The 15,599-nt window shown below is 41.1% G+C and overlaps 1 protein-coding gene across 1 annotated transcript in view; it reads left to right on the forward strand.

The window, feature by feature from the left end:
• The window catches only part of LOC126253296 (cell division cycle protein 27 homolog), a 209,982-nt gene that overhangs the window by 73,132 nt on the left and 121,251 nt on the right, over positions 1-15,599 (forward strand). The window contains exons 6-7 of the mRNA XM_049954526.1: positions 8,606-8,756; positions 13,504-13,686. Coding sequence (XP_049810483.1) covers positions 8,606-8,756; positions 13,504-13,686 — 334 coding nt within the window. The remainder of the gene's footprint in view (positions 1-8,605; positions 8,757-13,503; positions 13,687-15,599) is intronic.

Genomic DNA, 15,599 nt, shown 5'->3' on the forward strand with positions numbered 1-15,599 from the left:
CAGCAGAGTCCTAGGTTGACGCCCATGGAGGAGCTCTGCGGGGCTGCGTTCACCCATTGGTGTGGTCCGGTATGCCTTCAAGAAAAACGTCAAGGCTTCCTCTGCAGGAAATTTGTGCACATACTTTTTCATCTGCGTCTTAAATGTGCGCACCATGCGCTCGGCTTCCCCATTCGATTGTGGATGGAAGGGGGGAGAGCAAACGTGCCGAATACCAAAGCGCCGACAAAAATCCTGGAAGGTCTGCGAAATAAACTGCGGTCCATTGTCTGAGACCAGGGTGATTGGCAGACCTTCCACAGAAAATATTTTTGCTAGTGCCTGGATTGCAACTTCTGAAGTGGTTGAGGAGCAGCGGACCACATATGGGAATCGGGAATAAGCATCAATGACAATGAGCCAAAAGCCATTGAGAAACGGGCCTGTAAAATTGATGTGAACACGTTCCCATGCTTGGGTTGCCGGCGGCCATGAAGAGAACGCTGCCCTGGGAGATGCTTGTTGGCTCGCACACTGGGAACAGGCGGCCACTAAGTGCTCAATTTCTCTGTCAATACCGGGCCAGTACACATGTCGGCAAGCCAAGGTTTTAGTACGGGAAACACCCCAGTGCCCCGCATGTAGCAACGTGAGGACCTCCCTTCGTAAACCTGCAGGAACAACCACGCGAGGAGCTGTATCATCGGTAGCCAGAAGGAGAACTCCTTCCAAGACCGAGAGGCGGCCTCGTAGAAGAAAATAATTACGAAGAGGGTCCGAGGCCCGGCCCGGAGGGCGGGAGGACCACCCCTGCTGAATGAGGCGAACTACTTGCCGGAGAACCGGGTCAGCCGCCGTTTCCCTGGCGACTCGAGAACTAGTGATCGGGAAGCCATCAACTGCTTGGCGGGACGCCACATCCAAATGAAAACACATAATCTCCTCTCGATCGAACGTAGGATCCGGGCCCACCGGAAGACGGGAAAGAGCGTCGGCGTTGGCATGCTGTCCTGTAGGGCGAAAATGAATGTCATAATGGTACTTAGAGAGGAACAAGGCCTAACGCTGTAGTCTGTGTGCCGCCCTATCCGGAATCTGAGAGGCGGGGCCAAATAACGATATTAACGGCTTATGGTCAGTGATAAACTGAAACTTCGTGCCATACAAGAAAGGGTGAAACTTGGTAACAGCGTAGACAATGGCCAAAGCCTCTTTTTCCACCTGGGAGTAATGGGCCTGCGCGGGACTAAGCGTTTTAGACGCAAACGCCAGTGGTTGCTCGGAACCATCTGCGTTGCGATGGGCCAGGACCGCCCCCACCCCATACTGCGAAGCATCTGTAGCCAGGACCAACGGTTTATGGGGATCAAAAGTAGCCAAACAAGGGGCTGAAGTGAGGAGGCCCTTCAACGAGGTGAACGCTCGCTCGCATGCAGGTGACCAATCAAAAGGAACACCCTTGTGCAGAAGGCAGTACAGGGGGTGGGCTATAGTGGAAGCCCTGGGAATGAACGGGTGGTAATAGGCTATCTTGCCTAAAAAAGCTTGTAACTCTTTCAGCGAAGTGGGCCGAGGAAGGTGGACGATACCTTGGACCAAACCTCCGAGTGGCTGGATGCCATGCCGAGATATGGTGTAGCCCACATACTCAATGGACGGTTGGAAGAAGGTTGACTTATGCAGGTTGCAACGCAAGCCCCCAGACCTGAATTTGAGAAAGAGGGTGCGAAGGTTGTGCAAGTGTTCCTTCGTGCTGCGGCCTGTGACAATTATGTCATCCAGGTAATTAATACAATGAGGGATTGTCGACGTGACATGCTCAAGATAACGCTGGAATATCGCCGGGGCACTGGATATTCCAAAAGCCAACCGCTGGTATTGGTAAAGGCCAAACGGGGTGTTGACGACCGCCAGCCGTTTGGAGTCCTCATCAAGTGGTATCTGATGATAAGCCTCCGAAAGATCTATTTTCGAAAAATATTGGCCTCCCGCTACGGCGGAGAACAATTCATCAGCACGAGGCAAAGGATAGGTGTCCACCACCAATTGGGAATTAATGGTGGCCTTGAAATCGCCACAAAGACGTAAGTTTCCCGAGGGCTTCTTGACAATAACGAGGGGCGAAGCCCACTCACTGGAAGAAACGGGAAGAACGACCCCTAAGGCTGTCAGCCGGTCTAGCTCTTCCTTTACCTGAGGGCGGAGAGCCAAGGGGATCTGTCTCGCGCGTAGAAAACGCGGGCGAGCCGACGCCTTCAACGTTAAGTGAGCTTCAAAATCGGAAACACGCCCCAGGCCCTCCTCAAAAATATCTGGAAAGTCTGAGATCAAAGATTCCAATGAGTGATAGGGAACGTCTTCGGAGACCAACTGTATGGTGTCAGCAATAGAAAAACCGAAAGCTTAAAAGGCATCCAGGCCAAAAAGGTTAGCGGAGGTCGCATCACTGACAACAATAAAAGTAATAGGCTGAGTGAGTGATTTGTAAGTCACGTCGGTAGTGAATTGACCCAGTAGGGGAATGAACTGTTTACCATAACCGCGTAGACGCCGGTAAACTGGCGCCAACGGGGGCGATCCAAGGTCGGAATAAGTTTGTGCATTCAACAACGAAACTGCCGCGCCCGTATCTACTTGCAGTTGTAACCGGCGCGACCGAACCGACACCTCGATAAAGAGTTTGCGCGCCGATGCGTCGGGAGCCTGGCCCGATGAAACTTCCAGAATGTCAACGTCCATGTCCTCTGTACTTGCTTCCTTCGATTCTTTCGAGGCTGAGCGGCAAACTTTAGGAATGTGACCTTTTTTATTACATTTGCGACAAACGGCCCAACGCCGGGGGCACTCTGACCGATCATGATGTATATAGCACGACGCAGAGGACGGCAACAGGGGCCGGCGGCCGGAATTCTGTTTACGCGCCATGCGGGAGCGGCCGTAACGGCCGGATTGTACCGCTCGCACGTTGTCCACCCCGGACACAGTGGACGCGGCCGCGCTGCCCTGAACCTCCGCGACGTCGCACCACGCTTCCAGCTGTTGTCGTCCACCCCGGACACAGTGGACGCGGCCGCGCTGCCCTGAACCTCCGCGACGTCGCACCACGCTTCCAGCTGTTGTCGTCCACCCCGGACACAGTGGACGCGGCCGCGCTGCCCTGAACCTCCGCAACGTCGCACCACGCTTCCAGCTGTTGACCTGCTGCGTGAGAGACTTCATACGATTGAGCAATGGACAGGACTTCCTCGAGGGAAGGGTCTTCTAACTGCAGGGCCCGTTGCCGGACCTCCCTATCAGGGGCCGAACGAACAATGACGTCGCGTACCATAACGTGGGCATACGACTCTCACGACTGCTCCGTGACAAAATGACACTTGCGACTAAGACCATGCAGGGTAGCGGCCCACGCCCGGTAAGACTAATGGGGCTGTTTCTTGCATTGATAGAACTCAACCCTAGCCGCCACAACATGCGTGCGGCGGCGATAATATGAAGACAGCAATGAACACAATGCGTCAAAAGACGAGGACGAGGGTTCCTGCAACGGTGCTAGCTGCCGCAAAACTTGATACAGCGAGGGAGATATCCAAGACAAGAAGAGAGCACGACATACCTCCGCATCGGCAACATGAAACGCCTGGAAATGCTGCCGAAGGCGATGTTCATATGCGTCCCAATCCTCCGCCGTCTCGTCATACGGGGGAAAGGGAGGAGGGAACTGCACCGGAGCAGACGGCGTGGAGAGCAACGCCGGAAGCACTTGTTTCATGGTGGCCACGAGCTCCGTCTGCTGCGCCACCAAAACCCGTACCAAATCCTCCATGCCGTGGAGAAGCTGCGAAACCGGAACGACGACGCAACACGCGAAAGAACGACCCTACTCGTCGCCAATTGTGTAGTAACACTGTTCACGTTACGTCGCACTTCACTTAGCGTAGACCGGGACTGTGTCCTAGGCATGCCCGATGTTAACTTACTGGGCACGGCCCGTGCTGCCGGAGTTGTTGTTGTTGTTGTTGTTGTTGTTGTTGTTGTTGTGTCCGAATTCTCGCGTGCCCTCTGGTGGACGGGACTCTACTTGCGGCAACTACCGCCCGTGACGCGCCGTGCCAATGTGCGCCTCCCGCGATCTTTCTGGTGGCTACTACATTGACAGTTGAGAGATTTGTTGCCCTTCTGATCAGTGTTATGTTTACTTGCTACAAGGCAAACAACATTTTGGTACAAGTTGTCATATGGATTTGGTTATTACAGATGTTGAATTTATACAGTTTTCATGTCATTTAGCTTTGTTTCACAACTACTGCTACAGTTATATTCAACTTGAAACTTAAAAATAATTTGTAATTATTTCCGAATCATAATGGGTAAAAACTCATTAAATATTTTATGTGAAGAAATATTTACGTTACATCGTGCAGGCAACAAAGAAGCTGTGTGATTGAAAAATCTTATCACACAACAGCCCAAGTGCATAATAATTATCTGTACACATTGGATACATGAAATTAATGTTTCATCTTGCAGTCTCTCACAGTTGGTAACATTGATGATGAATGCAGTGTAACTCGTGGATAGTGCCAAACTCATAAACTGTATTTTTATGGAAAAAAGCTTCAGTGCTTCCCCATGGTACAGTAAAAGAACAGCACTTACTTTTCATTAGTAAAGTAAAACATAGTAAGTTTATTAACCAGAATAATGTTGAACTAATTGTGCAACAGAAATTGCCACAATCATTTTAATTATGCCATAGACTATGCAAAACCTTGACTATTTGATAAACTAATGAAGACAAAATGTGGAAAAAATGCACAATAGAGTATTGGATGATTGATGCTTAAGGTATATGAAAATAGGTGACATCATAGGTGTATCAAAGAGTATGATGAATTTCATATCAAGAAATAACTATGAGAAAACTAATGAATTTAGCCGATTACGAGATGAGGTTTTTTCCCAAATTCCTCATTCGAAACATAAACTATTGCTGCTGAGGTTTAAATTTTTAAGCTGTTTAATAGAGAAAGTAGGGGTCGTCTTTTCATTGATAGATGAAGCTTTGGCTATTCAGGTCACATGCGGATTTATTTTGAAGAATTTGGAAAGTTGGGCCTGGGCAAACGGTACTTGCTTTTGAACAGGCTCATGGGTTCCCCAATACACTCAAATGCTTGACACTGTGTCGATGTTGCTCAAACAGTCATACGACATTTGACCTGTGCAGTGCTGGTGCAATGGATATGCAAGAAACTGTGGACTAGCATTATGACTGTCTATTTCTATGATTAAAATTTGACAATTTTGTGTGACACAGGAGTAAATAGCACCAAATTTTGCCATTTTACAAAATCTTGTTGTATTTGAACAGATTTGCAATAAAAATTCTCATACATGTATGGATACTGTGTGAAAACTTACATTAATGCTGCTCGTAAGTAAAAGTAACATTCAAAAGCGAAAAAAGGTTGTGCTCCAAAAAAACAGTACCTGATTCTGAACTTGGATCAATATTTTATTTGATTATGATAGACTGTAAAGATTTACCAAGTGGGCTACAAAAAAGAAATTTGGTCGTTTTCACTTATTAGAATACCAGATAAAAATGTTACCAGCTTTTATTCAGCTTTAGAACATGATGGTGACATTCAGATAAAACAAGAAGGAAAATTAATCCCGAATGAAATGTCTAACAAACAAAATAAATTGTATTAAGCTATAATTGTTGCAAAAATATATTAGTGACAAGACCCTTTGTGGAGGGATGAGCAAAGTTCGAGAATTGGACTGACTTGTGGTTGCAATCTGTTATTTATGTATTAGTTGCCTTTATTTTACATATATATTACATATAAGCATAGCACAGCGGAAGGGTTGGAGGGGTGACAGGTGATACCAATTTGACTGAGAACTAGATGAGTGAGAGAGGGGAGTAGTGAGCGGGCAGCAAATCACATCATGTTGCCAACCATGGGAACCTGTACCACAAACTTAGGATTTTTAGGAACATCTACCACTTTGAAACTGCAGTTTGCCTGACTGAATCCATATGTAGTTGAAATGACTTCAAAATTGGACAAATACTCAGCAATAGTATTCATTTCTGCAGGAGGCCGTAAAGCTGTAGATGGGGGCTAATGGCATACTTCCATGTTTCATGCAATAGTGTTGTTGATGTTCACTGGGACATGACAGGAACAAAAGGGTGTATGCGAACTGTTGGTCCTATGCAGCCAATGAAAGAGTGGTGGGCAGATGATATGTTTGGAAGCAAGAGACATTGCAACATTCTGACATTAGCATAGAAGTGAAATTTGGTATGTATTTGGATAAAAACAGCTGTGTTCTTAAGATTCCACGGCAGTCCAACCGCAGAAATCCAACCATATTCAGACGAAATAGCCAAATATTTATGACAATGAAGATATAAATTTCACAACTGTGCTATTAGGATGATGATTAAAAATAGTGATACCATAAATGACAGTATTAGTAAATGAAAATGTAGAAAAGGAAAAAGTCCACAAATTAATGCAAACTGATTCTTCTCGTTTGTTTTATTTCTCCTTGCATTACCAAAATATAAAAAGTAAATGTCGTATATTTGGAATAGGCATAATGTTAACTTTTTAGGCAGATATTGTGTGTCAATAAAACTGTTTGTAAGTTTGATGAGTCAAAATATGTTAGAAATAAATTTTTCTCAAGAAACCTCTTGGAGGGGGAAAAAAAGGGGGGGGGGGTTATCTTATTATCAGCGTCCTCTTGTTCTCAGGTAAATATGGTATATGCAGGTAAATACAGTATGTGCAAGATGGATACTTCATCTGCAATTGTGAATATCAGTTTTTCTAAAAAGAAAATAATTGATTTTCCCCCCCCCCCCCTGATATGGTTGAGGGGTGCACCCTCTTCTTAATGCTATTAATGAAATGGCAACAGTAGTGAGTAGAAGGCAGTGCTTGTTCACGAAATAAGGTGAAGTGTAATTTGTGTGCCCGATAGGAAGGCCAGCGTTTTCTCAGATGTGAATGGATTTACCTTATTCAATATTTTGCAATGTTTAAAACAGTAACTTACAAATACAGCCCAAATTTTTCTGGAATAAGTGGCTAATAAATAATGAGGGAAAAACTGTGGAGTGCAAAAGAAAAAGCCTCTTTTGTCAGAAAAATACTTGTGTGTGCAAAATATGCTTTTGCAATGTGGAAAACTGCTTTGAAGTATGAATTGTTCAAAGATGACCTCTAGTCACCTGACTAGATTCCCTCTGACTTTGCTTATTAAGGCCAAAGATATTTGTGGATGAAGGAAAAAAGTGTCAGATGAAGAGGTCATAAGAGCTGTGTGTGAACATTTTACAGACCTTACAGAATTGCCCTTCATGAATTGAAACTACTAATTGAGAAAACACCAAAGTGCATTGATCTCAAAATCAAATAATGGAAAATCCAGGAAGGAGTGTAATAATATTGGAGAAAGAAAGTTGCTGCTCACCGTATAGTGGAGATGCTGACAATAGACACACATACACCCACACACACAAACTCGCGTAGCTCACATACATGACCGTGGTTTCAGCTGTCCAAGGTTGCAGTTGTGTGTGCGTGTGCGTGCGCGTGCGTGCGTATTTCTGACAAAGACCTTAATGGCTGAAAGCTGTAATTGTGAGAATATTTTTCTTGTGCTTATGTGCGACTCAGCATCTCTGTTATATGGTGAGTAGCAACTTTCCTTCTCTAATATTGATCTCAAAATCAGCTGTTTTCTGCCAGGATAAAAACATTTCAATGTGCCTTTGTGACCAATATAATCCACATTTTGTCTGTCTTCCAAGGAAATTGACGATGACAATGAAAGTAGAATTTTTTTTAATGCATTCTTTTCACCAAACCACTGTAAAATAACTGTTTATCCTCCTGTAAGAGAATATTTTGGGAAGTGTTGTCTGTAGTAATGTGTGCATTTTGGTGAAACCAAAGATGTGTTTTCATAAAATGAAATAATATATTATTTTGGTTTATGTTGTTATTTGTAACTTCCTCCTTCATTCAGGGAGCAGTGGAATTAAACTAAGAATACTAAATCTGTAACTAAAAATGTGATGCTAAATCTAGAAAGAAATATAAATATCTGTATCATCTCACTGGAAAGTCTGGGATGGAGTAACAATTATGAAAAGGATAGATGGCTTATCATGACACTGAGGAGGTACTGAGTTGCAGACAGGCACAATGAAAAGACTGCTAAACATTTAAGCTTTCTGATAAAAAAAGTCCTCCTTAGGGAATAGAGAAAACACACACACACACACACACACACACACACACACGCACACACGTCTTGGAAACTGATTGATGTTTTCTATGTGCCTGTCTACTGCGCAGTGCCTCCTTTGTTAGGTCTTCTAACATGTTTCAAAAAATGTTTGATATTAAGATACTCACATGTATAGTTCGACATTTTAGACAATTCACACTGTGTTATAGAAATTCCTTGCTCTTGTCTTACGAAAATAACAGTACAGTTTCTTTGAGTTTTTTTAAAAAATAAAATGAGAATTAATTATGATTATTCAAGTCTCTGAAAAAGATTCTGGACTGTACATCTTGCTTTATTGTTTCAGTTTTGGCACTCTGTCGTTTGAGTCAGCAAATACTGATACGTATCAGATGTCTTACTTCTCACCATCATTGCTCCCTGCAACAACTCTTACTGAAGCGAATGATCAGAAGAGCCTTGCCAAACGCGTGAGCAACCTGCGTGCCCATGTAGGGGTATGTTTATCATATTAATTACTTATTATGTAACTGCAGCACAGAGGATATTAAATACTGTACAGCTGGAGAGTATTGTTGGCAGTTTCATTTGTGCAACATGGTGTGTGGCAAGATTCAGTAAGTGACCTGCAGGTCTCAATATTTATGTAAATTTTTGTATTTATGAAGTTTAACTTTGAAGCTGCTGTGGTTGCAAATAAAACGCTGTGTCCAAAAAATGAAATTGGTTCCTCCCTGTTTACTTTAAAAATAAGAATGAGACAGCTGCTCTATTAGGAAAATGTAGTCTTATTATTTCTGTATTTAATTGATAATGATATGACAGCTTCATGTACAGGGTGTTTCACAATTCCTGTTAAAGGCTCTAGATGTTGTGGTGGGAACTTTGATAAGGAACCTATCTCCAGAAGTGTACCGTTTGCATATAAAATAAGCTTGAAGATCAGATCACTTTAAAAAAATCACCTACTCCATGGTATGTGCACAAACTGAGAAGAAGGTGCTGTCATCAGTCCGTAGACATAATGTACCCTCTGTTTACAGTCACTGCATCAGCATTCTGTTCACATGAGTTCATTATTGAGAAGTAAGAAAGACGAAGATGGATGAATGCACGTTGAAGAGTACACAGAGGAGTAATTTCATGTGAATTCACCCAGTGGCCGTTGCCCTTATGTCACACATTTTTCTGAAAATTTGGTGTAAAAATGTACATAATGAGTTACGGTTAAAATATTTTTTCTGGAATTTTTTGACCAAAATTGTAATTAGGAGACCATTTTGAAATGGGGAGCCCCTTTTACCAACTGGCATTGAGAAACAAAGTGCCTTGTAAATTTGTAACCATTATAACTTTTTTATTTATGAATCAATTTTATTCAATTTGGTGTCAATGGAAAGTAAAAGAATAGAGCTATAATAAAAAAATTATTAAAGTGCTGTGTCTGAGCAATAAATGTTTGAAAATTTGTAATTAATGTAATTTCTCACCATTTTGTGCAAATTTCAGGAATTTTTTTTCCAGCAGAATCACAGGTTTCATCATCTGAATTTTTGTTTCAAATAATTCCTACTGCCATACTTTTCAACATAAAAAAAAAATAATCAGAAGGGTGTTTGTCCTCTGTTGTTAGATCATATACTTTTTCAATAATGCTGTAATAATTAATTGCTTCAAATAGCTAATCAACAATACATGAAACAACAATGAGAAATTCAGTCTAGCAGCAACACTCACATGCAACACAGGTTGTGTGTGTGTTAGGTTTTCGTGTGTCTATGCAATTTATGTATCTGAAGGACTTCTTTGTTTTGATTTTGTTCTTCTTACATAAGCAGCCATTCTGTCTGGTAATTAGAGAACAAGAAAAAGTTTCAAACCATCCAGTTCTTTTCTGCAACATGTGTCTGAAGAAACTGGTAGTGCTGAATGTACACGCTGTAATATTTTAATGCAAAAACTTAAAGAGAAATTCAGCAGAAGTTATGTTAAAGAGAAATTACAAATACTTACCTTAGCACCAGCTTCATGGAGTAAAGAAAAAATTCAAATGTTTTTTAACACTACCAAATACATGGTAAAGAAGTCGAGGGTATTGCTAAAAGAAGATGCTATTTTGTCAAAAGGGAGTTATGAAGTGAGAAACGGAATAGGTAAGGATGTGGAAAAACGTGTCCAGAATTTTTTACTGCGAAGATGATATAAGTTGCATTTCTGCTAATAAAAAAGACTGTGTCTGTCCCTTCAGAAAATGGCAAAAGAGTGTATAAGGCAAAAAGACTAATTTTACATAATCTGAAAGATGTATACTTAGCTTTCAGAGAAAAATACCCTGAAGATAAAATTGGGTTTAATAAATTTTGTGAATAGGCCAAAAGAATGTGTTACTGTAAACAGTCGTGGAATACATAACATATGTGTATGCATGTATCACCAAAATGTAAAACTGTTAATGCATGCTGCAAGTGTGAAAGAACCGTACACTGAACTTGTACAGAAACTTGTTTGCAATCTGGAAAATGAGGAGGGCATGCTGCATCGCTGTTCTTGGTGTCCTGATGAATATGAACTGCGCAAATTTTTAATGGAGTTGGAGTTCGTACAAGATTGTGAAAATGTTGTATTCAAACAATGGATGCAAACTGATCGACCTACACTGGAGACAGTAATGAAGACGACCGATGAATTTGTTGAGTATCTCGTGCAAAAACTTCAAAACTTAACACAACATCATTATGTATCAAAATCTCAAGAGTCACTACTTCAAATCAAGCAAAGAAACCCTCTCTGCTACTACAAGCATCATCATATTGGATTTTGCAGAGAACTATATCTGTTTGCTTCGGGATGCTGCACAAGGATTTCACTGGTAGAACATTCAAGTCACTCTTCATCCTTTTGTGGTGTACTTTAAAACAGACGATTGCATTAGGTCAATGTCATTGTGTTGTATAAGTGACTATGTGCAGCATGATACAAACACATTCTATGTTTTCCAGAAAACTGCTCTCACTTATGTATTGGAACAATTACCACACATCCACCACTTCAGTGATGGCAGTCCTGCACAATATAAAAACTTTTAAGAACTTTTTAAATTTGTGCCATCACAAGCAAGATTATGGAGTAACTGCAGAATGGAATTTTTTTGCCACTGGTAATGGCAAAAATGCATGTGATAGAGTTGGTGGTACTACTAAACGTTGGTAAGAAGAGCAAGTTTACAGCGTCCATATGACAGTCACATTTTAAGTCCAAAAGATCTGTTTATATTTGCCAAAACTTACATTCCAGGAATAGAAACCTTTTACGTTACAATAGAGAAGATAACAAAGTTCACAAACATGTTTACAAAAACAACATTAGGCTGATTCTACCATTCCTGGGACAAGAGTGAATCATTTTTTCAAACCACTGAATGAAAACAAGTTGTTGATGAAGCGTGTTTCGTTATCTACTAAATTCATTCAAGTTCCTCATGGAATTCTAAACACTGCCTCTAACACAATTAAAGAAGAAACATTTGTCGCAGCTATCTACGATAACCAGTGGTGGCTTAGAAAAATTCTAGAGATAAGTGAAGAACACAGAGATGCAAAAGTCAAGTTCATGAATCCAAGTGGCCCTTCCTCAAGTTATTCGTGGCCATTTCACACTGATGTTTGCTTGGATACCATATGAAAACATTTTAATGACTTTGACTGCTCCTAGTGCAAGCACAAGTACTGGTCGTTTATATACTTTCGAATCAGACGTAATATTGTCCATTGAATACTTGTTTGACGGAATCAATGCTTTTTAGAATTGTATGAATGTGTTTTATAAGAACTGATCATCATTTGTGACCACTAGGTAAGAGTCACAAAATGAAACGTGTATGTTATTTTATTTGTTCTTTCTGTTTTAAATGATTAAACAAAACAAATACCCTTCTGATTCTTTTATGTTGAAATGTATGACAATAGGAATTCTTTGATACAAAATTTAAAATGGTGCACTGTTGCTGCGTTTTTATAGTTTAGTGATATAGTTGGTCCTTTTATCTTTCTAATGACACCAAATTGAATAAAATTGATTTATAAATAAGGGAGTTATAGTAGTAAAAAACTTTCAACCTACCTTTCGTGCTGACGTCAGATGGAGAAAATGCTAGACATTTCAAAATAGCCCCCTTTCTGCAGTTTTGATCCAAAAAATCCGGAAAAAAAATATTTTATCACTTTCTATTTATGTACTTTCTTACACCAAATTTTTACAAATATCTGTGACATGGTTTCAACGAGATTTCTTTATTTTGGGTGATTTTAAATGAAATGAGCCAGAGGTGTTGATCATTTACAGTAAAGCTGGACAAATGGGAGAGCTTCTCAACACGTGTATTGATGACGTTTGCATTACCCTCAGTCCTTCATATACAATTTTTGTCTGAGTACAACGTCTGTGAGAAACTAAAACTTATGCAGCTAGGAGGCTGGACTGTGGCGCTCCTGGAATACGCCATACTGTCAGCTTTGAAGAAGACATCCTATATCAAACAATGGAAAATCCAGCGTGGAATGTAACAATAGTATGAGAAAGAGAGATAGGGTAGATGCTGAGTCGCAAATAGGCACAACAGAAAGACTGTCACAAAATGAGCTTTCAGCCAACAAGTCTTTTTTTGAAAAGGGACCACACACACACACACACACACACACACACACACACACACACACACTTGTGGGCTGAAACAGGGTTCACTCTTGACTCATGAGACAAATTGCTGAACAACTAGAATGAGAAGTAACTACTCCAAGGTCAGGAAATATGATGGCAACTGGAATGGTGCCTTCACACCACGTTCAAATGATGCCTAACGGTATAGGATGATAAGTGAGCAGTTGGTGTCATGTGGTTCTCTGGCTGTGATTGCAGAATGACTTTTATATATTACGTGTAAACTTTTAACCTATTGGCAATAAATGAGGTACAGTATGTAATTGTATCTGCAGCAATTTGTTGGAAACGTGTGATATGTGTATTCTTTGTACAAGAACAGAAGAAATTATTGGCCAAGAAGACAATATGTGCTGAATGTATTTAAACATAACCAGTTTTTATTGAATTTACTTTATGTCCTTTATTAGTATCGTTTCTAATTTTTGGAAGTTCAAAAATTAAAGTTCTAGAATACATTCTTTGTTTTCTAAATTTTAGGAAGAACATGAAAGTTTTTGTATTCATTATAAGTTATATTTGTTTCAGCAATTGATTAGTCGGAAGGAGACACCTCTCCAGCAAAGTAAACCAGTCTTCAGTCAGTCTGGGAATACAAGCAATGCGTCAAACATTGTCGCAGCAACGAGTCCAACTGTTGCATCTGCTCTTCAACCGGGTCAGAATGTGCGAAGGAGTTCCAGACTATTTAGTAATAGCTACTCTGTAAAGGTAATTAACCAATTAGATAATTTTGAAAATTATGCACTTCCACAAAACTTTAAGTAGAAATTATTTAACCTTATTGATTGCTTAGCAAATACATGAGTGCCGTGATAATTGCTGTAGAATTGAAAACATTTGCACACTGTACTGTTCTAACAAAATAGTTTCAGTGTGAGAATTCTGATAAAGCTTACGATGTAGGATAGCATGTTTGTTTCTGATTGAAAGAAGTGCATGTCATATTCATTTTAGCACTTGGGTATATTTGTTGTTATGCTTCCAGAAGAGTGATTCACCTAAAGAAAACTGCTGTGTTTCAGTTGAATCTATCCAGTATTTAAAGTGCAATAATGTAATGGAACAACTTGGTGCAGTATCATGTAACACTATGAAGTGATTGCAGCTATAAATGTAAAACAATGCACATAAATAGATGAAAAGACCTAGTACTGTTTGTTAATATTTTTGCTGATAATAGGAAGCAGCAATAACAATGAAATACCTTGGAATAACCATCCCTTGTGACCTGAATAGGACTCACCTCATGAAACAACTGTACAAAAAGAAGCATAATTAATCCAGGAAAAAAGTGGCATGGATAATCGGTGTAGTGCGTCCTGTAACCTACCAACCTGTTTCCCCTTCCCGCACACATGCCCCCATTCCCCCCCACCTGCACTGCCCTATCACTCTTCCCAATCTGCTTCTTTTATGTCTATCCCACACCAACACTCTCTTCCCGTCTCCCTCCTGCATATGCACTCCTGTACCCCCAACACACACGTACTCTTGTACCCCATCCCACACATGTACTCCCTTGCACCCTCGCTCATACATGCACACTCTCACACACTCCCCTCCACACGTGTGCTCCCTCACACCTCTCCCACATGAGCACTCAATTGCAGCACACTACAACACCTGCACTCCCTAACTCACCTGCAAACACACCATTGCAAACTACACACTCCTCTGTACTCAGTCATTGAGGTGCAACTCTTGCACAACCCCCTCAGTCTTCCACTCTCGTGCATCCTTGTCCTACCTGCTCTCTTACACCCACATCAGATGTGCACTCTCTTGGCACTACTCCAGTCCCGTCCACCATCCTACCTGCATGAACATGCACCTGCCTCCGATAACTGCAGTGTCTGTGTGCTCCCCTTGCCCCTCAACACTGTTTATATTTCATAAATTTTTTATTTTAGTAACATATAGTGGAGATATATCGGATTGGTCAGTGCTTTCAAATGAAATGCTATGATTGAAATACTGGAATAGTTGAACAGTTTGTCAAGAAAAGTACACTTAAGTTATTACTCCATACACATTAGTTACTACCTCTCCATGTTACCACTATTCAGCCTTAACCACTATCTAATTTTTCTGGATAAGTTGACTAATCACTCTTCTTAAAATTCTGCTGCTGGACATTGTAGCATCTTAAAGTTGGAACCAAGTTCTTCATGTGCATGGAAACATGAAAATTACTTGGATCCAAGCATGAATTCTAGGGAAGATGTTCAGAAGCATCTGTCTTGAACTTCTTACAATAATTCTTAGATCAAACAGTGCATGAGTGTACTGCCAGTTCATAGTGTCTAACAGGCAAAATATTTCGGTGATCAGACGTGTCACCACTGTCAGGTGTGCTGACAAACTCAGCTCCTGAGTGCACGCAGCCAAGTAATACCCCTGCGACTGTGAGCTGCTCTGTCCGTGGCCACGTGCCTGCGGTCGCAGAGACGCTAGTGTTGATGCAAGTTCTTTGTTCATCCCAATCACCAGTGTGTTTTGTTTCCTGAGATTCTTCTTAATTAAGCTCAGTGCTGGTTCCCATGCTTTGCTAAGATTATAGATGCAATCTCTGTTGATGAGATCATCTCTGGTGCAAATTTCAAGGCCCCTCTAACAACACT

Source organism: Schistocerca nitens, chromosome 4 (genome assembly GCF_023898315.1).
Source record: "Schistocerca nitens isolate TAMUIC-IGC-003100 chromosome 4, iqSchNite1.1, whole genome shotgun sequence".
Classification (NCBI taxonomy): domain Eukaryota; kingdom Metazoa; phylum Arthropoda; class Insecta; order Orthoptera; family Acrididae; genus Schistocerca; species Schistocerca nitens.